Source organism: Xenopus laevis, chromosome 7L (assembly GCF_017654675.1).
Source record: "Xenopus laevis strain J_2021 chromosome 7L, Xenopus_laevis_v10.1, whole genome shotgun sequence".
Classification (NCBI taxonomy): Eukaryota; Metazoa; Chordata; class Amphibia; order Anura; family Pipidae; genus Xenopus; species Xenopus laevis.
In genome coordinates this window covers 106015567-106038987 of record NC_054383.1, presented here as the reverse complement: position 1 = coordinate 106038987, position 23421 = coordinate 106015567, and the positions used below count along the sequence as shown (strand labels likewise).

Genomic DNA, 23421 nt, shown 5'->3' with positions numbered 1-23421 from the left:
AACCAGATTACTGAAACTGCAAACTGGAGAACTGCTGCATAAAAAGCAAAATAACTCAAAAGCCACAAAAGCCACAAATAATGAAAAAATTAAAACCAGTTGCAAATTATCTCACAATATCACTCGCTACATCACACGGGGAGGCCCATTTACTAAGGGTCGAATATCGAGGGTTAATTAACCCTCGATATTCGACCATCGAAGTAAAATCTTTTTGACTGCGATATTCGCAAATACTTCGATTGAACGAGGAAGGAAAAATCGTTCAATCAAATGATTAAATCCTTCGAATTGTTCGATTCGAAGGATTTGATCCATCGATCGAACGATTTTCCTTCGATCAGAAAAAGCTTAGAAAGCTTATGGGGAAGGTCCCCATAGGCTAACATTGGTGCTCGGTAAGTGCCGAAGTAGGCAGTCGAAGTTTTTTTTAAAGAGACAGTACTTAGACTATCGAATGGTCGAATAGTTGAACGATTTTTAGTTCGAATCGTTCGATTCGAAGTCGAAGTTGTAGTCGAAGGTCGAAGTAGCCTATTCGATGGTCGAAGTACCCAAAAAAAACCTTCGAAATTCGAAGTTTTTTCAGTTCGAATCCTTCACTCGAGCTTAGTAAATGTGCCCCTAAGAGTTAATTTAAAGGCTAACAACCCCTTTAATTAATTTGCTGCCCCCATTTGGTACTGAGAGATATACAGTTGTGCCTCTACTAGTTCTCTGTAGCTACAGCTCCTACCTGCCCTTCTAGCTGTATATGCTTCTTAAACTTGGCACACACAAAAAAGATTCTCTCATTGTGTGAGGTCTCCAAATGAGTAGAACTTTGCTTGATCTAGCCACCGGCATCACCCAGGGTCTTACGTTTGCAGGTTTGTTGGGCCTGTGCAAAACAACCCTCACCCTTTCCCCCCACTACCATTTGGCTTGGCCCCATGTCCCATGCACCCAGAGTCGAAACTTGAGACCACATAGGGGCAACTGTAACTGAGCTGGAGTTAGTGAGCACTATTCACTCACACCATGACACTGGCTATTCCTAATAGCACTTTACGATATAATAAAATGATTTTCAGCAGTCACTTTTGTGTTGGTTGAATCTGCACAGTGACAGAGTAAATGGCAGGTTTGTCTTTACTCCATTTAGGAAGAAATATTTATTGCCCTTGCCAGGAACGTTCATTCTTGTGGTCTAGAAGAATGCAGATGTGTTTGAACTGTGCAGATTTCAAATGCTGGCTTGCAGGAACATCATCTGAGGATGGTGATAAACAAAATATTTAAAGTAATAGCCCACAGATTAAGGGCAGGTCTCATCTTGTGTAATTGTTCAAATGAATTTATTTAGAAGATATTACAGTGATAGCACTTTCAATAAGTTTTTTTTTTTTTTTTAAGTTTATGTTCTCACACATACACAAATACTTCTGCTGTCACCTCAATTGCTGTCTTATGTGTTCTCCAGCTGAGCAGCCTGAGTGCCTCCTATGGACAATTAGAGGGTTATATATTAAATCTGAATGCCAAAAACTCAAAAAATCCAAGGTTTTTTTGCTATAAAATGTGAATTTTTAGTGGCAAAGAAAAAAGTCACATTTTTAAAGATTTATTATACCCCAAAGTTGGAACAAAGTCAGAACCCAAAAATCCAGCATCTCAGACCTACCCAGGTTGTATGTAAGTCAATGGGAGAGGTCCCTATCCTATTTGAAATTTCTGTAGTATATACTATTTTGGACTTTTGGGGCAAAAATCCAAAAAATACGGGCTTTTTGGGAAAACAGTCGGAAGAAATTATGATTCGGATTTTCGCTAAATTTTTCTGTGTTTGTCCCTGATTTCAGTGTCGGACTGGCCCGGCGGGACACCGGGAAAATACCCGGTGGGCCCCGACCCTCATGGGCCCCCGCCGGGCCAGAACCCCTCTCTAAATATTTATATTTAAAAAAAAATTATCGGCGCTGAGCAGCGCCGCCTGCGCATGCGCGCCAAGCGGCGCTGTTGCGCATGCGCACCGAGCGGCTTCCTTGCTGAGCCGGCGCGTCACAGTGGGGGGACGGGTGGCCGGAGGGGGGCCCTCGGCGACAGTCCCGGTGGGCCCCGGTCCCCCCAGTCCGACCCTGCCTGATTTGATTAAATTGTGCTTTTTAAATAATAAATAAGGTACAATCGTGGATTCTAGTTTGGTCAGACTATAATTATTAAAATAATCAGAAAAATTTGGATTTTGAAAATTAAGGCCCCCGTCTCTATAATAGGCAAGAGGCTTTGCAGTGTATACCCATTATGACTGTACTGTTCTACTGTATTTATTTCTAAAAGAATAACAATATTTCTCAGCACAGAGATTATACACCAGTCCCTGTCCCAGTGGAGCTTGGGTTATGTAATAAAAGGCACTACGTTTGCCCAAGAGCAGTAACTCATAGCAACCAATCAGCAGGTAGCATTTACTGGTCTTCTGTTTAAAAGCAAACATCATATTGTTTGCTATGGGTTACTACTGCTGCGTAAACTTAGTGCATATGGTAGGACCCCATTAACTATGGTTAATTTTAGCAGGAGCCAGTTATCATACCTATATGTTGTTGGAGTATAGGCTCAAACCATAGTACATGGAGCAAACACAAGCATAGGGAGAACATACAAAGAGTTGTAAGGATAAATTGGATATGAAAAAAAAAAACGCCGGCGCTAATCAAACGGGGCGATGCCTCACGAGGAAACTTTGGGCTACTTCGGATAACGAATCGCCGCATGTGATTAGTGCTGGCGTTTTTTTCATTTTAGCTGGCGCAGAGTGAGGGAAGGCGTTTGGGGAGATTGGTCGCCGCAAAAACGAGCCGATTAGTCGCCAGGCGACCAAATCTCCCCAAAACGCCCAGTGTGGCCTGACCCTAAGGGTTTTTCTGTAATTTTGATGACCATAACATACAAGGAAAAGAGTAAATTTGTCTTTCCTGGTCCTATAATACTTTCGTACTGTCAGCTAAATAAAAGATACTTAGAATAAGGTATACTTTCTTTTGAATCCTTTTGATAGATCAGGGCTGTTGACACCCCTTGTATAAATTCACCCCTATTTTGGAAATTCATTGGAAATTCATGCAGCCATATTTGGGAGAGTATCAATAGGTGTCCTGGCAAGTAGTTCAGCCAGTTCTGTGAAGGTTGATATTTACCAGTTGTCATTAAGCCCCTGATAACCACACTGATAAATGGCTTTGTGAGTGGTAGCCGTGAGCTACGAATATATCCCTCCCAGCTTTTCAAAGCTCAAGTGAAGGATAATTAGAAAGCAAATAAGGGGCAGGTCCCTCGTGTCTCCACAGATTCTTACAACTGATATTTATAGGTAAAACAACCCTCTTCTTCAGGACATATTTGTCTAGTTTGGCACAATGAAAAACAATAGTGCCTGCAATTGTAAATGATCAGTTGGAAGAAAAATGTGTCCTGAACGTCTCCCGTCTATTTGCTTATATGATTAATATTCAGTTAATCTAACAACCCTGTGATCTTCTCTTTTAAATAACTGAGGTTAGGCTGTCAAGAGGCCTGCGTGGCTGTCTCACAATAGCAGCCTGTGTTCAGATGGGACATTCCACACCAGTCTCTTTTATCACTTTTGGCAGCAGAGAATGCATCCAACATGTGAAAACATTGATTTTAGCTGAAAAAGTTATGTCTCTGCATTAATCTATTCAATCAGTGAATCTGACTCAACCATTAAAACGGTACCCTAGGCAAATAGGTAAACCATATTCCAAAAGGCAATTCCTGTAGATGTATATAGGGTTGCACATAAATCGGTGCAGCCTGTAGCATGATTTCAGATTTTGGTCACAGAAAGGTAGCACCATTGCTATACACAGTGACTTAAACGTATTGCAAACATAGAAAAAAATATAACTGCTCCTTTGCTTGTTTCAGCCAGGATTCTTAGATCTAAAATAATCCTTTAATGCACCCAGTTAGGATACCATAGTGATATTACACTAGGGACACTGAGGCTGGGAATGGCTTGATTACAATTAATTAGTGCAAAAGGCAGGAAAGTGGAATCACTTTGACTTACACTGTCAGTAGCATTTATTTTCCATATCTTTTCCATCAATTTGATCTTATTGTGTGACCAGAGCCTCCCTTTTCTGCAAGGATACTATACACTTATGAGTGGCGTTTCCATGTTGCATTAGCATCTATTTGCCCTTTTGGGTGCTGTCATGGTTGTGATGAAAAACACATGGTCCTCTTTAAAAAGTGTTATGTTAATTAGGTTGCTGGCAGGCAGGGGTGCCGTGTTTTTCTGCTCTACCAAATCACACCTCATTTTAAAAGAGTTGTTCGCCTTAAAATGAACTTTTAGTATGATGTAGAGAATGATATTCTGAGACAATTTGCCATGGGTTTTCATTTTTTATTATTTGTGGTTTTTAAATAGCTTTTTATTTAACAGCTCTCCAGTTTGCAGTTTCAGCAATCTGATTTCTAGGGTCCAATTAACTCTCGCAACCATGCATTGATTTAAATTAGAGACTGGAATATGAATAGGAGTAGGCTGAATAGAAAGATGAGTAATAAAAAGTAGCAATAACAATACATTTGTAAACTTACAGAGCATTTGCTTTTAGATGGGGTCAGTGACCCCCATTTATAAGCAGGATAGAGTCACAAGAATATTTCAAAAACTATAAAAAGAATAATGAAAACCAAAAATTGCTTAGATTAGCCATTCTATAATATACTAAAAGTTAAAGTACAACTAAACCCTAAAACTGAATATGGTGAAACATGCCATATTTTATTTACTGCACTTATAGCACCAGCCTAAAGTTTCAGCTTGTCAATAGCAGCAATGATCCAGGACTTCAAACTTGTCACACGGGGTCACCATCTTGGAAAGTGTCTGCGACACCCACATGCTCAGTGGGCTCTGAGCAGCTGTTGAGAAGTTGAGCTGAGGGGTCATCATCACAAATTATCAAGCAGAAAATGGCCTGTAATATAAACTGATGCTACAGGGCTGATTATTAAATTATGATGCTAGTTGCATCCATCTTTATTCTTGCATTAGATAAACATAGAGGGTCCTGCTGTACATTTATATAATGGTATGACCAGAGACCTCCCATGATTATGTGGGTACAACTGGGAACAACAAATCACTGTTTAACTTTTAAAAGGAGAACTAGACAGCATAAAACCTACCCATGCTACTACCTAACCCAGCCACGTCCTTGTTTAGCTCCATTTACACTACTCTGCCTTCAGCCCTTTTTGTTTCTGGAGCCTGCTCAGCTGCATCCCTATAACATGGTGATGGTATATTTTGGTGGGGCTGCCTGTCAGACAGTATTTGTTCTGTGCAGAACTAGAGAAAACACACTTCTTGTCTAAACACATAATGACTTTGTTTATGTTGTGTCTAATGTATTGCTCAGCCACATTCACAGCAGCCGAGTGTCTTTACAACTAAAGGCACATGGATAGCTGGCAAGTCCAAATTGATTGCTTGTAACCATGAATTAACATCACTTACAAAATAAACAGTGTGACCTGACCTAAAGGAGCCAAGAAAACATTATCTGAGCAAGTCTTACTTGGGGCTATATGTTCTGGAATAAGGAAACTCATAATTGCTGACGGTTCTTGCATTTGAAGTCAAGGCATTAACTAATATTTGACTTATTTGGCTTCATTTGAGGTCTGGACTAACATTCTCAGTGTAAGAGCTATGGTACACACAGAAATTGAAACACCTACTAACTGCCACATTTAAATGTGACTTCTCAGGGAAGATTACGTTATAACAGCATGTATGCAAAATGGCAGTTCCCGTACAATAAAATCAAACATGCAAATGAACAAGATTCTTTCTTGTGTGAGTCACTGAGCAGGAAGAAAGGAACCTGCTATCTCTATACATGGTGACTGCTTCAAAATGTGGTACTTTTTCACATCAATGTGTTATTTTTTACTCAGGTGACAAAAACAATGATATTCTATTGGAACATTGTACAGGTCCAGGGCCCCTTTATCCACAATTGCAGGAAGGCCATTTCCCGTAGACTCCATTTTAATTAAATAATTCTAGTTTTTAAAAATTATTATTGTACATGATCCCAATTAAGATATAATTGGATGCAAAACAGTCCTAAATGGGTTTAATTTATGTTTAAATGATTTTTTAGTAGAGATATGGAGCTCCAAATTATGGAAAGACCTCTTCTTCAGAAAACCCCAGGTCCTACGCATTCTGGATACCTATAGTAATTTTTCAGGATTCGATCAAAATCTCGATTGGAAAAATCACCTAAATTTTTGTCCTGTTTCAGCAGCCAGTTCTGTAAAATCCCTGTCTCTGGTATACTCAGCATCCTCTGTAGGCACAAAATAAAATTGTGCATAGAAAAGTTTCATACAGTTTTTGTCATGTTTATGACCCAGCATTCCCAAGCAATATTAATGTACTATGGAAATCATAAGTTTGTTTATCAGCAGGTTTGAAGTGTAATCCACCAGTGTACTATAATGAATTGGCAGAAGAGGAACTGATCAGACTGGTGGCCTGTAGGCAAATCACTTGGACACTGACTTTAATGGCCAGAAAGACTTAATAGAGCTAGAAATTGAACTTGTAATAAAGATTTTGATGCATTCTCGTGGATGCTGTATTTGCTCCCTACGTAAATTCAGCTTCTCATTCATAATAAATGTAAAAATGCAAGTCTCAACAACACTACATATAAGGCAACGTCCCAGCTGATCTAATGAGAAATCTGAAACAGACGGATCTCACAGCTAACTGGAAATGAGAAAAATATCAGGTGTGAGTACCATGGAACGCAGGGAAAAATAGAAAATAGTCTGGTAGAAGAAGGGGGGGGGGAGTTGCATTTAAAGGAGAAAAAAAGTCTCACCAATATTTGTATTCTTTAACACTTGTATGTAATTTAATTACTGGAGCTGGAGGATACAAAATACTTGCAGAAAAATGCAATGAAAATCTCATGCCTTTTATTTAGTAGGTATCCAAGAAAAATAAAGGCAGACTGCATCGAAATTTGTACTTCTACAGTCAGGACAGTTTGCATTTAATCTCACACATTAAAAAAGCATAGCAATTTGCCTGAAGGCCAGAAATTTATATTATAATAGGATGTGCTCAGTCCTATGTCTATTCTGTGGGGCCACCAATTCCTCTTTATATAAAGGGTCCTGGGTCAAAATGTCCACTTAATTAATAGACATCTTTGTATTAAATACAAATATATAACGCTATTTACCCTCTCGTTTCTGCAAATTTTAATTATGCACTTTTCATCCAGGTCAGTTTTAGTGGTTCAGGCAAGAACTCTAGTTCTTAAGGAAATAGATCAGAACACTACTGTCAGTCTAAAGATTAATCATTGAACTCTTTACATCAGACTCTTGCTCTTACTGATATTTCTGAAAAAAAAAATATTTCTTTTGGTCCTGTAATAATTTTGGTGCGTGTTACCCACAGACTTGATGTCTATGCCCCTTATAAGCTGTCTGTTTGCTTTCTGCATACTGTTTTTTTTCCTGCTTCTTCTAAATATCGATGCAAACGTGTGATCTTATGATGCCAACATCTAACTGTGATAAATATGTTTGGGTAACAATTTTTTTCTCTAGCATCAACATCTCTATATTTTTATTTTATGTTTTGAGTGTTTAGTTTGTGTTCACTCTCCTTTCCAGCTACATAGGGTTTATCTCTGTTTATGATTGTGCATTTTAAAAAAGACCTTCGGTAAGGTTGAAACGTCAGTCTCCAAATAAAAACGTGCATATAAACACATTCGTTTAGTTGCTGTAATGAGTGTGTAAGCTGAATGCATTGCTATACATCAAGACCATATAACTAAAATATGAAGCATTAGTTCTGTTTAAAATTACCCATACTGCCTGCTTTCTCTTTCTCTGCCACCAGGTGGCTTTCTATATTTTTACTTTCATAGCCTCCACTTGTTTAATGCACTTTTAATACATGCTTATGCACTTCAGTACTTGCCTTGCACAGACAGAGAACCCAATTTTAATTCAAAAATTGCAGTGGGGGTGGGAGTTGAGATTCACTTAGAATAGTAATGTGTGTTTATGGAGCCTTTTGTTTGTATAGCCTCCGTGCTTCTTATAAAATATATACAAAGAGTAAGATATACATGAAACATTGTATGTGTAACCCCAATACAAAAGAGGCATAAATAATTATAAATTATATCCTTATAAATGGTGCTTGGAGATGTCATCAGTTATAAATGGCGCTTAGTGATGTCACTGGACTCAATGAGACATGTGTATTATAATTAATAATGTTTCCCCTGTTGTAAAATATGAGGATATTAGAAGTCACCTCGGAGTTCCATGACCTGTGTATGGTCATGGAACTCCTCAGCAACTTATTATATGCTTACAATAATGGGTTCATTATATAAAAAAAAAATATATAGAGAAATATATTTACATACACACGTACACACATATATAAATATATTTGTATGGTATTTTGCCACACGTGGAATTTAAGATTAGAGGCTCCAGACATGAAAGAGATTGAATTACTTTTCCCTAAAATGTATGCTTAGTGCATTGTAGCGGGAAACAATGACAGCAGGATTAAGTATAAGTGCCTTTTATCGGTGTGTTTAGAGGCCAAACAAGAAAGAAGAGAAAATGGGAGGAGGAAGGAACGGGGGTGGCTTTGTACACTAAAAGGCAGATATTTCCCTTCTTAATTTCCGAGAACAAAAACTATTTCTAAGAGTATAAAAAAAATAACTGCAGAAAATTGTGTTTCCAGTACTTGTACCTCTGAGGTCAGGTGTGATTTCTGATTTGTGGGATGCTGATGAACGTAGTGGCCCTTTCCTCTCGAAAATTAAACCACATTCACTCCTATTTTGTCAAAGCACATTTGCTGCCCTCTGCTTTCAAGGGGTTCTAGGAATGGAATTGTAATTTAGCTCCATAATTTAGCCATTTGAGCATGTATTGTCAGTAGGGGGCTGTTCTGCAATCCAGGTGGATTAAGGATTGATTTTTAATTTGTTCATTTGATAGAGGTGTTAATACATGTGTATACACATATTCATCTTGCTGTATCTACTGGTCAGCATCTGTATAACCACCTTCAGTGTTTTTTTGTAGCAATGGTGATCCAAATTATGGAAAGAACCAAACTATGGGATTTCAGATCCTACAGCTACTGTATATATCAGTGTAATTAAAGGACACCTTAAAAGAAGATGCCTACTGGGCACTTCATTAACTGGGCAATTGTATCTCCCCTGCTTCTAGTCAATGTTTTATTTTTCTTTAATTTGTACTTAGGGACAAACATATCCAGTGAGTGTAAATCCCAACTGAAATGCAAATTATTAATTACATGAAAGAAAAAATATGTCAAATCTCAGAGGAAATGGATAGGCAACATGGGCATTTATCTAATGCACATGATCTCCTGCCTGTGTTCCTTAGTTGTTTTTTTGGAATTAGTAGCTAACGTTCCAACATATCCCCACATCCCAGCGCTTTGCTAGCATGGAGGTATTCCTGTGTTTTGAATTTGAGTTCACAACAAAGTCTGTCATTCTCACAAGTGTTGACCTGTTAAAAAAAAAAAAAAAAAAAAGAAAGAAAGAAAGAAAGGGAAAAAGCCTGAGGAAATGTTTTGAATGTCTCTTAAGCAAGCAAGACCTTTAAGAATTCTGTAATAAGATACCCTGAGTCCTAAATTGCTGCTGATGCTTCTATCAATCTTACCTTTACTTCTTTTCTCCTCCCCTTTCCCTTACTGCAGTCCCAGTTCAATCTGCTGAACAACACCATGGATCAGAGTATCGGCAGCAGAGCGGCCTCCACTAGTCCCTACAACCCTGATCATACTTCGAATGTTCCTACACATTCCCCCTACTCACAGCCCAGCTCCACGTTTGAGGCCATGTCACCTGCTCCCGTCATTCCTTCCAACACAGACTACCCAGGAACACACAACTTTGAGGTGACATTCCAGCAATCCAGTACAGCCAAGTCAGCCACATGGACGGTGAGTTCTGCAGCTTTTTTTTCTATTCCTCTTAGAAAATAAAGAACGTGTTGTTATTTGTCCTGCTAGGAGATCCTATTATGTCCACAGGTAGTGAGAGGTCACTCGTGTGATATGAGTTTTATATGGGCATTCTTTTGTGGACCATACCAAAATGATCATATAATTTATCCTTTATATGGACCTTTCCAGTAAGAGTAATGTATCCCTTGTAGCATCCTGCCAGGAGAATGTGAATTATGCAGCAAAGCATCCCTTGTATGGGCCATGTCAGTGTGATGTAAGGTACAGTAGTGTGGGTCGCTTCAGAATGATGTCAGGCAAACAGCATTGTAACCACTGCATGGACTGTTCCATCATTGCAATGAAACCTTCATTTTACATACCCTTATTTTACACTATTTATTGTGGTCCCACCAGTATATAATGCATTTCCATGATAACATTTTCCTGGATTTTACACCATTTTTTTCTGATCCATAAAAAAATTTAAAATAGGGGTTCTACTGTATGTAAGTTAATGCATTCCTTGTGTGGACTTTACAGATGTTTCAGATCTTCCCATTTTTAATTGATATCAATTGATTTAGTATCGGTACCAGGCTAAGGTAGAATCCCAGAGGTACAACAGCCCTTTTGTATTCTATTATTTGTTCAAATATTCACATAGTTAATGTTCTGTTTGATAACCGATTAGAAATGTGTTTGTTTATTTGAATTTTTTTTATTTCATATTCAATTTTTTTTTTTTTTTTGAACTAGCACTATGTGTTACTTGTTATATGATTTTGCGTCTGCAGGAAAGTAGCTGTCATGTTGTTATCTTCCATGCTGTTCATTGTGAAACATCAAAAATAATATTTGAAAACTCAAAAAATACAGAACTCACCTCTGAGCCTCCACTCCTTATTGAAGTATCCAGCTAAAATCCTGTGTGGCTCCTTGATGTGCATGCAAAAAGTACAGGTATAAGATCCGTTATCCGGAAACCCATTATTCAGAAAGAAAATATATATAAAAGATTTCCTTTTATTTTGTAATAATAAAACAGTAGCTTGTACTTGATCCAAACTAAGATATAATTAATCCCTACTGGAATCAAGTCCAGCCTATTGGGCTTATTTAATGTTTACATGTTTTTCTGTATAAAGAGCCAAATTATGGAAAGAACCATTATCTGGAAAACCCCAGGATCCGAGCATTCTGGATAACAGGTCCCATACCTGTACCAGTCTGTGTCCACCATGCGGACCAACACAGGCAAAGCTTGTACATGGCTCCTATTTAGGGGGGAGCATCAGAGGCTGCTGTAGCTCTGTGACATACTAACCTACTGACAGGTTTCACTTCAGGGCTTTACAATGCTGTGTATGCTTATGTTTATTGTGTGTCACTGTTACATGAAAGACTTTCCTGTGCCTCAGGAAGTTGTATTATATTGCAGTAAATAGAGCCTGTTATGTTTATTTATATTTATATTAGAGGCTTCCCTTAGGCAACTGCCAATCCCTGCACCTCTAGACAAAACCATTAGGCTAACTACTATCATTATACAGACGATGGGGCTTGTGGACTATTTGTTAATGATCCTGTGCTTATGGCCCTATTACTGACGCAATGAGTGAATTCTGTTTAGGCAGTACCTTCTACTATTCTCAGACATTCAAAATCAGCTTCAATCATTTTCTAACCTCTTGCAGGAGAATAAATATCCATCCATGCAGTGGGACTTTCCAGTATGAGCACATATTAACCGCATTGTTAGTCACTTATCAAAGAAATGCTACAGTAAACAGTTTATAAAGGAAACTACCCAACCTGGTCATAACCTTTCCGCTCCCCCCAACACTTGGATGTTGTTAGCACCCCCGTGTGGGCACTTTTGAGCCATGCAATGCTCATGGGCTTTGGCATTCACTTTTGAGTGGGTTCTAACACTCGGTGATTACCATGGCTATATAACAAAAGCTACTTACCTTTTCTTTCTTACTTACTACCTACTACCTTTCCTTTCCACTGGTGCCGTCCAACCAGATGGATGACTGCAGGTTTGAAATCAGAAGGGGTTTTACGCTAAAAAAAGTATTTTTGGGGCCAGTATATCAATAATTGGTATATTTGTACAGGAGGTACTGATGTATGTATACAGTATTGCATGGGATGCATAGATTCGTGCAGGTGTTAGTGCTCAGCGCTGCTCCTGAGCTGCACTCAGGATTAACACCCACTGAATGTGCTTGATTGCTCAAATCAGCCTCCTCACAGTGCACTAATAGCATGAAAACCAGCATGCATTTAGCTAAATAATGCACAAATATGCAGCACAGGCCTTTTCCCTAGAGTAGACATTGTGTTTGGATGGCATTAATAACAGTATTAGCATCTGATTCGTGTGGCACATAAATAAGCCCTACAACATGTGTTACGTGTAGTAATCTACATTAACCAGTGAGATGTTTGCTTTTAGACAAGATCAGTAAACAGAACCTGCCCAAGCTAATGCATGCTTTTTGACTCTTTAGTGCAAATGTAATAAGAGGAAAGCTTGTCCCAGGCCTAATATTCCATTACAACCAATCAGCAGGCTGCATTTACTGTCATCTAGAATCTAGAACCTACAGCACATGATTTCAGAATACTGATTTTAAAGGCTTGATTTACCTTTAAGTTAACTCTGAGTATGTTATAGAATGGCCAGTTCTAAGCAACTTTTTAATTAGTCTTCATTATTTATTTTTTATAGTTTTCTTTAATTATTGGCCTTCTTCTTCTCACTCTTTCCCACTTTAAAATGGGCGTCACTGACGCCATCTAAAAAACAAATGCTCCGTAAGGTTATACATTTATTGTTACTGTTACTTTTTATTACTCATCTTTCTATTCAGGCACTCTCCTATTCATATTCCAGTCTCTTATTCAAATCAATGCATGGTTGCTAGGATAATTTGGACCCTAGCAACTAGATTGCTGAAATTGCAAACTGAATTGCTGCTGAATAAAAAGCTAAATAACTCAAAAACCACAAATCATAAAAAATGAAAACAAAATGCATATTACTCTCTTATTCATAGTAATTCAAAATTTACAACTCCTTTAAGTTTGCCCTCATTTTACATAATGTCTCTGATTTTACATCATTTTTTCTAATCCCCTGAAATGAGGGTTTTTACTGTATGCAGACAGGAATACAGGCGACTCAGTAAGGTACCGGGGAAGTTTGAGAAAGGGCCTGTGCTACTGAATGATGCAGTTGTGCAGTTTGGTGTTTATGTGCTGAAAAGACGTGGTGCTGCTTAGTCCAAGTGACAGGTAGGAAGATCAGTGATCTAGATGATTGAATGTATTCGCAGGTAGCTTACTTGTCAGTAAAAACATTATAAACATATTAGCAGGAAGCTTTAACAGCGCTGTTTGCATTACAAATACACTGATATATGTAAATCCCTTGATAAAAGATCCCTGCATTTTCTTAAGGCTAGTGACACACGCTAAGATTCGGGGAGATTTAGTCGCCCGGCAACAAATCGCCTCTTCTTCGGGCGACTTATCTCCCCGAAAAGCCTTCCCGTCGGCTATAGTGTAAACCGCCAGCTGGGTGGCACTCAGAGCGCTTTGTTTTCTGAAGTCGCCCTAAGTTTTCTCGTAAGGCAACTTCGGAAAATGAAGTGTTTCGAGTACCATCCCGCCGGCAATTTACACTCTAGCCAACAGGGAGGCAGTTCGGGGAGATTAGTCGCCCGAAGAAGAAGCGATTTATCTCTGGGTGACTAATCTCCCCAAGTAGCTTTGTGTGCCCCTGCCCTAAAACTTTCTCAAAGCTAATAGAGACAGGTTTGTGCACCCTCATCTACTGAAGCGTCTTTATATGGATTGAGCGAGCACAATTGTGAGCAGATTGTTATAGGAAATAGGCCTGGTGGAACTGAACAAGCAGATGTTGCCAAGAATGGATGAAAAATGTGTTAAATATTTTGACTTTATCTGCTTATATGTACAGCAGTATGGCTAGAACTTACAGGTCTTCACATTATTTATTATTCACAATATTCATTGGGCCTGCCATGGTGTCTTCAAGATGACAGTTTCACAAATATATATTAAAGGGGTATATTCCTCCCACTGGGTTCTCTGTACTTTGGGGCCTCCAGTAAGTCTGCTGCTTCTCTTATGCAGGTCTGTGTTGTTATGCCTGTATAGAATGTCATTGCAGAGCCAAGAAATCTCTCAGCTCATACTCGACTCAGCACTGTTAGTTCATAAGTGTTACATGCAATAAAGGAAAGACAAGCTCACCCAGCTATGCCTTCCTGACAGTGTAAAGTATTGGCTGATGGATTACTTTTAGGAAAGTACAAACGTTATAATTATCCACATGATTAAAAGAAAGCCTTCTCTACTTCTCATCTTAAAGGGTTTAGTAGCTCAGAGAGGGCTAGATCTCAACTCAATTCCAGATTTTCCCTCAGGCTCCAATGGAGTTTTCACATGATAAACCATGGGAAATGTTTTTCTGCCATAATGTCTAGAAATGAGTGTTTGCATTCACCAGCAGAGGGCTGTGTCATGTAAACTAAATTGTGCAGAAATCTGACTCTGAGTCATAAGTTACCAAAATATGGGGCTTGTTGCTCAAAAGCAGTTTAATTTGGTAGTGATTATCGTGGAGGGATTCTAAGGGCTAATTTAGCTGAGATTTGGGGTCGGTACTAGTTTTCTGTATACACCCAAGTCTTTGGTTAGGGGTGAAGTAAATTAATCATTTAAATATTTCTCTTACTGGTCCTTTAAACTGAGTTTGCAGATATACAGCTTGGTCATACCCATACAGATATTGTTATTGAGTGCAATGTTTATTTTCAGGATGTGTGTTCATGAAATGACAGGAATAGGCTCCCTTGTACTGCACATTATGGGCTTTTGATTCATTCATAATATTTTTGGTCAGTTTTGGCTCAGATAAGCTATAATATGACAATGGTATCAAAGAATGGTGTGATTTCTGTGATTGTCCAGTCTGCTAACTGAATTTTCTTATGAGTCATCATATTTTCCAAAATGACTTTAATGATTCATAGTTATATACACAGTATCTAACAACTGGTCTTATGACTGTTCATTGCTTATACCATAATATCTCTGCTATATATTTGTCTTAATATGCCCATACATGTCTAGATTTGATCTGGCAGTTTGGCTGATTTTGGCCACACTGCCTGTCTGGGCATGAATGGTACCTTGGGGTGGTTTCAACAGATAATCCTGTAAATTCTGTCTGATGGTGTACCATCCACCCACTTAGAATGAGCCTTGGCAGATATAGATGGGCTGGCCTACATGTACAGATGATGGGAAGATAAAGTTTGGCTTTAAATCAGGGGTACCCAACTTTTTTTTAATTGTGAGCCACATTCAGGTGTAAAAAGCGTTTGGGAGGTACACGAATATTAATAATGTTCTACAGTGGCATAAGGGCTGTGATTGCCTATTTCATAGACCAAGTGTGGGCTGTTTTTGACAGTACATCTGTTTTTTATGCAACCAAAACTTGCCTCCAATCCTGGAATTCAAAAAGAAGCACCTGATTTGAGGCCACTGGGAGCAACATCTAATGGGTTGGTGAGCAACATGGTTGGGGATCACTGCTTCAAAAGGAAGAGTTTTACATTTCCCCTAATGGCTAGCAGGACCAGAACTAGGGGTAGGCAGAAGAAGCAAGTGCCTAGGGCACCAGGCACGTACCTCTTCTGATGCTTTGCCCTAGTTCGGACCCATGTGTGGCTGCAGTTCCTTCTGAATGGCGATCGTGCGCTCTTCCACACATGCGCACTCACGCTTTCTCTCTTCTGTGCATGCGCAAACGATGTGGGCGACAAAGTCGGCCAGGTTGTCTAGGGCGCCCACCTGACTTGGCCCAGCACTGATGGGTAGTGGTGTTGGAAACAATGGCAGGAGATTCCAGAGAGTCACTGAAATTAGGGGGGATATTGAACAAAGGTATAGTTCGTGAGCTTTGTGAAGATTTTTCTACTTTGAATAAACTCACAACTTGCTTATTGAATCTTTGCTTATTTATAAAAAAACAAATGGAAAAAACTCAATTGAATGCAATTCGGGGGAAAAACTCGAATTTATAAGCTAAAAAACCTTGAAAACCTCAAATTTAAAAAGTTTATAGGCTAAAAAGCCTAAAATACCCTGAATTCATCAAGTTTTTAAGCGCAAAACACTGTAAAATACCCGAAAATCATTAAGACCAAAAACATCTTCAAAAGGTTAAAGGGATCTCTTTCATTGACTTCTACATGACCTCGACAGGTTTGAGCTGGAGTATTTTCAGATTCGGGGTTTTAGGAGCTTTGGGGCATAACAAATCTTTCCCCCCCCCCAAAATGAAACTACCCTCGAAAAACTCAAATTTTTCAAGAAAACACAACTTGACTTTAATAAATAATAATAAAGTGGCTCTAACTTCAGTTGCATGGTGCTGGTGGCTGTGGGAAATGCAACAATTGTCCTATACACTATGCAAGGCAGTCTGCAGAGATAATGAAATCATTCCGAGTTCTGGAATTCTGAAGCTGTATAATGTTAAAGAGAGAAAAAAGTTTCTTTACCCAGGGTCCCTAGATGTTGATGGACCAAACGTCCAGCATCCTTCAACATATAATCAAGGGTGAAAGTATTATAATAATTGTAGTGCATCAACATCCAGAGACTCAAGGATAGGAAACATGAGGCTATAATAGGCAAGTTTAGTGGAAAGAAATGTATAAAAACATAGTATATATATATATCTTAACCTGCTTTGTCTTGATTAGAAACCGTGGCTGCTTTCTATGGCACATGGGCCAGCAGTTTGCAGTGTACTTTAAGGGCTTTATAAGTATCAAGCAGCGGAGGTATAAATCAGTCAAGACGTTATCTCGCTGATGCTAGCTGTGTGGAGAAAGGCAAAAAAAATAAAAAGTAATTATTTTGGCAGCTCTGCTTTATACTAACCCCCCCCATTGAAGAGTAAAAGCAAATCCTTGGTATGCATGATAAGACATGCAAAAATATTGTTTTTTTGATGCAAGCGATGGTAATAAGATGCTGTATAAAGCTGCTCAGGCTTGTTGGATGACTGACAACCCTTATTGTTTGCTTGCGTGTTCACGTTGGTGTCCTTAACTCATTGGTGACCACCCCTCATGGCCTTTAACATGATTTACTTTATTGCGTATAAGAGGGGCACCATAAAAGGAAGAAGGCCATCCAGCAATAGACTGTTCCAGGTCAGGGAAATATATCCAAGCAAATATCTCAGGAACAGGGGTAACATAATATAAGCTGTTTAGTATCTCATAACAGCCAATAAGGAGGAAGCAAGTATTGCTCTCCTGTTTACACATATGCATTTGATTGGTGGCCATGGGATACTAGACCTGCTTTCCAATGTTGTGCCTTTTATAAATGATGCTTTTAGCTCCAAAGTTTGTATCAAACAAAAAAAACTTGCTACCTAGTATGATTAAATCTGCATATGATTAAATCCTCAGGGCTGAGTAGCGCCGGATTTGCTGGGCAGGAGCCCCTAGGCTACGCACTCCACCCGCACTACCTCACGCAGGCACAATAGCGCCAGCGTGCAAGTGCCGGAGCACTGGGCTACATGCCACTCAAAAAATGTGCCGCCCTAAGCCCGGGCCTATGTGGCCTTGCCACAATCCGGGCCTGGGGCTGAGCCAAACTGAATCTGACCTTCAAGAACTGAGCAATTGCTGATGACAGTAGGGGTCATTTAAAACCACTGGGACATAAGTGTAAGAGTGTGCCCCTTAGTGGTCATTTAACAGTTCTTGCACCCCCTGGGGTTGATGCACTTTGTATGGAGCACTGGATCAAAAATCTGGCACTGAGAAGCAGCTCTTGAGACACAGCCCAGCTCTGTCCTTAGGGTTTTGATGCAGACAGGTCTCCAATGCGGGCTGCTCACTCTTCTGCTCCCTTACTTGCTTGTGCAGGTGACATACAAGTTAGAGGGGTAGGGGGAATAGGGGAGTTTCAGTGCATCCCTCACTGTTTTATGAAACATCTATGGAAGAAGCTTTAAGCAGCAGACTTCAGCTTCTGGAATCAAAATCCATTATTACTACTATTAACACAATAGGGGGTCATTTACGACATGTTGATGCAAGTATGAATGGGGTTTTACATAATAGCATCTGACTATGGGGAAATTTGCACAAATAGAACTGCCCTTACCAGAAATAAATGACCCCTTATTTAATTCAGCCAAGCCCAGTACTGGAAAATATTATTTGCAGATGGAAAACTGCACAGAATTTTGGATGAATAAATATTTAAAAGGTCTAAAATATGTAGGGATGCACTGAATCCACTATTTTGGATTCACCCGAACCCCCGAATCCTTCGTGAAAAATTCGGGCGAACACCAAATTAGGAAGGGGAAAACATTTTGTACTTCCTTGTTTTGTGACAAAAAGTCACGCGATTTCCCTTCCCTGACCCTAATTTGCATATGCAAATTAGGATTCAGTTTGGCCGGGCAGAAGAATTCTAGGTTAGGTTTGCATTTGTTCTGAGCTTCTTCAAGTGTTTTCTTTCAAGTTCCAGTAAATAGTTTGCATTTTTAAATGATAGTGAAATGGTTAAACCATTTCAGGGCAAAGTGCAAACCAATATGTTTTTTTTTTGGAATCTAGACCTTGGCCCAGTTTTTTGCACCTTGGAGTGCAGCTCTGCTCTCCTACAATGACACACTCTACTGTATGTGCAATGCAGCCTGAATTCAGTTGCCTGCAGAGGTAATGGAAGGAGAGCAGCAAATGGGTGTCCAATGGAAGACATCTTTGCTTGAGGGTCTTATGGGAAACTAAAACTCATCAATATTATTTTAAATCTAATCAAGTAAATAAAAATATTAAAATAATGAAAATGTCCAACTTTGGAGACAGGAGACCAAGATTCCATGGAAAATAGTATTCACCTCTGAGAATGCCCCCTGTGTCGTGGTTGACTTAAATTTCCATCTTTCACCATTTTGTCAGGCTAATGTGCAGAATCTGAGACTTTGTTTTCAGGCCTCATTGCTAGTGTCAGTAACTGGGTGAAAGTGAGATGAGTCATGGGGTCTATCATGTCCTCGGAAACATATCCTAGAAATGTAGGAGATTTATTTTTTAACGTGAAATACATTTTTAATTAATATACATTTGTTGAAATATAATTTATCCATTAAAAAAACAAGTAGTGTAGTGTGCCTATGAGATGTTTCGCTTGCCCAAATTTACTGTTAGCTACAAAAACAATCACTACATAAGGTTTATGTCACATAATTATGCTGTGTAAGATTTGGTTTATTTGCAATTGTATGTTAATTGTGTTCACGAGCGTGTAGCTTAGCGTAAACGAATATTGCGAATTGGTAAAAAAACTGCGCTGTATGACAAAGATGTCATTATTTCCTTTTTCCCTGGACATACTCCATATCAGAACTCACCGGGATATCCCCGCCCCCATGCCCCATCAGAAGGACCCTCCCCAAAGCTTTAAAAGCCAGCCCCACCCCCTCTATGGCGTCTTTTTTTCCTTCTGCTTTCCTTGCTCCATTGAAAGCAATATTTTTGCTTTTTAACCTTGGGAAAGCATTAGGTGACCGGAAATGGCACCTAGGGACTGGGGTTTTTTGATCCATGAGATCTTTTCCCCTGCACATTACCTCATATTTGGGACCTTCAGCGCTGTTCAGCTGGAAAAGGTAGGACAAAGCTGTTACAGTATGTTTGATCCCATGTGCCTTCCTGGCTGTCTGTATGGCATCCAGCGGCAAGTGCCTGTCCCCCCATCCGTGTGCCCTCCTGGCCTGCCTAAAAGCATCCAGTGGCAATGGTGTGTGACCCTGCACCCCTGTATTTTTGCGGATGGGCGAGGGAGGTGGAAGGTTAGTAGTACTCAGTATTTAGTTAGTGGCCTGAGTCTGACAGTCTCCATTTTGTTTTTGTTTGGTTCCCTTAAATGGAGTCAGAATTCTGAGCCAACTGCCTCCCTCACAAAGTCTTTCCTAAGGTTGTGTATTAGGGCCCTTGCACGCGGGTATTTTTTTTTTTTGTTGTCTGCACCCCGCTGCATTCCGCTTTCTTCCACTCATGGAGGCGCACGTGTGTGGGGGCCCTTGAGGTAAAAAAAAAAAAAAAAAAAACAACTCCCCACTCCACTGTATCAAAACTTTGGGCTGGTATGGTGTATTTCTGAGAGGTAAGTTGCTCAATCCTATTACAATTGTCTGTTTTCATGCATACCTGAATATACCTGAATGTTATGTGGTCAGCCAAACTCAGGGTTTTCCAGAGAATATCTCCAGTCCTGTGTTATGGCTCCTACCTCTACACTGGGTAATGCACTGAATCCTATTTCTGTATTGTATAATCGGAAAGGATACGGCCAATGGCAGAATAACTGCAATGTGCATTATTGATACAGCAGGTTTGGGTTATAAGAACCCTTAACAAGTGTGTACTTGATAGTACTGAATCCTGTTGTTGCTATGGAAAAGGTTATAGCAACTAGTGCAGAGTGAAATGGCAACCTCGCAGATCTGGCTAATGAGATGCATACCAGATTGGCATCAGCTGAATGGAATCATGTGATCAGCTACACTACCTGACCTTCCAGAATATTCCTCCTGTTCTGGGTAGTGCTAACTGGGTAATGCACTGAATCCTATTTCGGTATTATATAATCGGAAAGGATACGGCCAAAGGCGGAATAACTGCATTATACACAACAGGTTGGGGTTATAAAAACCCTTTAACAAGTGTGTACCTGATAGCACTGAATCCTATTGTTGCTATGGAAAAGGTTATAGCAACTAGTGCAGTGTTAAATGGCAACCTCTCCGAACTGGCTAATGAGATGCATACCAGATTGGCATCAGCTGAATAGAATCATGTGATCAGCTACACTACCTGATCTTCCAGAATATTCCTCCTGTTCTGGGTAGTGCTGACTCTGCATTATGTTATAGTAGTGCAGAGTCAGGTAATCTGGGAACTGGTTAATTGGATGCATACCTGAGTAGTCTCACCTGAATGTAGATATGTGATTAACTACTCAGTACCTGAGCTTCCAAAGAATTGCTCCAGTCGTGTTATAGCTGCTGCTGCCGCTACACTGGGTATGACCTGAATCCTTTCTTCTTGCTATCAGATGTGCTTCATGCTTAAAATGGGTCATAGGCCTAGTTGGTGGCAAATTGACTGTATATGTCATTATGCAACTTAGATTGTAGTAGTTAACACTCTGGCTAATTGGGGCATTCCTGAGCAACCTCTGCTGAATGTAATCATGTGACCAGCTAGAGGTGTGGTGAAACCTTAGCTTCTGGCATATAGCTTCAGAGACTAGGTAGTGTGCTCTGTTGTTTTATTCTAGTAGCCCTCCTCTGAGGGTCTTTTCTCCAATATACGGGAGAGGAGGTCAGAAGCCCAAGGTGGGTTATATGGCTGTTGTTTTAGGAAATCAGTCGAGTGCTGTACATCACAACAGTAAGTACTGCAATATTATCCAGGAGCCTATTAGAGCCTAGTTCCCTCCCAACTGGGCATTAAGCTTGCTATGTCCCGGTGAGTTCTGATATGGAGTATGTCCAGGGAAAAGGGAAAATTGTATCATACTTACCGTAATTTTCCTTTCCTGGACATACTCCATATCAGCTAGTTCCCAACCCTTCTACAATGATTGTCTTAAAGCTAGTAACAAGACGCCATAGAGGGGGTGGGGGCTGGCTTTTAAAGCTTTGGGGAGGGTCCTTCTGATGGGGCATGGGGGCGGGGATATCCCGGTGAGTTCTGATATGGAGTATGTCCAGGAAAGGAAAATTACGGTAAGTATGATACAATTTTCCCTTATTTCAGCCATGGATTCCAGTGGTCTATTCCAAATCTGGGGTGGTGTAAAACATTAGAGCTAGTTTCAGTGTTATACCTATGTAGGAATTGTTATAGAAAAAGGCAAATGGTGTTTTGGTTAAATATAGGGGATGTATTTGGCGTTTTACTTTGCTTTTTTTGGCCTTTATTTTTGGTGATCCTTTTATATTTTTTATGTTTATAGGGTTATTTATTAAAACTTGAATTTATCTCATATTTTTATTAAACCAAGTTAGATCAAACTCCCATGTATCAATAAAATAACTAGAAGTTGGGTCGGGAAAAATTTAAATAAAATCAAGCAAAAACCCAAATCATACAAATTTTTCGGCCTTTACTCCCGAATCGCTTGATTTTTTTTTTTTTTTGGGTTATCGCTGAAAACACTGAATTTTTCAGATATCAGACTAAACCCAGCACAGATCATGATATCTTCAAATTATGAAAGGGACATCTGCCATAGACTTATACATCACCTCAACTGGTTTGAGATGCCAGGTTTGCGAATTTGTTTTTTTTTTTGCAGCATCGGGGTATAATAAATGTCAAAAAATGTGAGGTTTTTTTTCCATGAAAAATTGGGAGTTTTTGTCCCAAAAAGCCTGTTCACAAAAAATCTTTAGTATATAACACCCTAGGTATGTATGACACTAGTCTAGTATTCTATGGATGAACGAATTGCCCCAAACAGCACCCTCCATTTCATTTAAAATAATTTGAATATCAGTCCTCTGCTATGCACAAATGTAGGCAGATTTTCAATAAGACTTGGAAAGGCTAAGCCTTCCCAAACCTAGCTGATAAAATAAAATAATGAGTAAGTATGAATAATGTAAGTAAAAATTAAAAAACAAAGAAAATTCTTCTTTTAGCCTCACATTGTAAGTCATGGTCCTGCCACAAGGGCATTGGCTAGGCTTGGAGGAAGAAATATGAAACTTCCTTCAGCCTAGCCAATCTCCTAGCGGCAGGGAAAAAGCCTCAGTCCAGGGTTCCCAGGTTGGCAGTTTTCCTGCCAAATTGGGCTACTAATTTAGGGATCCTACCCAAACCTTCCACATCAGCTACATCCAGGGTTCATCCTGCAGCCCCAAGCTGGTGGTCAACTGCACCTCTCAATATACTTAGACAAAACCCACTAAATGCCTTGCCTGTCTGAGAATTATAGAAGATAAAAGGGAAAATGTTTGGTCTTTGCAAGGTGGATAATTTGATTCTCATGTTTTCCTCTGTTGTCAGTGTTTTCAAAGCAGCAGTCTATCATGTCAGAGTCAGAGGTGAAGACATTTCTTGGCATTTTGTTCATTTATTGCAAGATATTAATAGAGGGTCATCATTAATACTAGAACAGCTTTTTTTTCTCACCTACCTGCTCAGATAATAAATTATAGAGTGCTAGCTATCAGGGACCTACTGTAA

At 39.5% G+C, this 23421-nt stretch overlaps 1 protein-coding gene across 4 annotated transcripts in view; it reads left to right on the top strand.

Annotated features, from left to right (window-relative positions):
• The window catches only part of tp73.L (tumor protein p73 L homeolog), a 105120-nt gene that overhangs the window by 42215 nt on the left and 39484 nt on the right, over nt 1–23421 (top strand). For 3 of the 4 annotated variants that reach the window (XM_018226152.2, XM_018226154.2, XM_018226153.2), the window contains one exon: nt 9827–10072. In XM_018226152.2, the coding sequence (XP_018081641.2) occupies nt 9827–10072 (246 nt within the window). Of the gene's footprint in view, nt 1–9826; nt 10073–19658; nt 19833–23421 lie in introns of those variants that run through there. The other variant, XM_041569443.1, reaches the window with a different exon arrangement.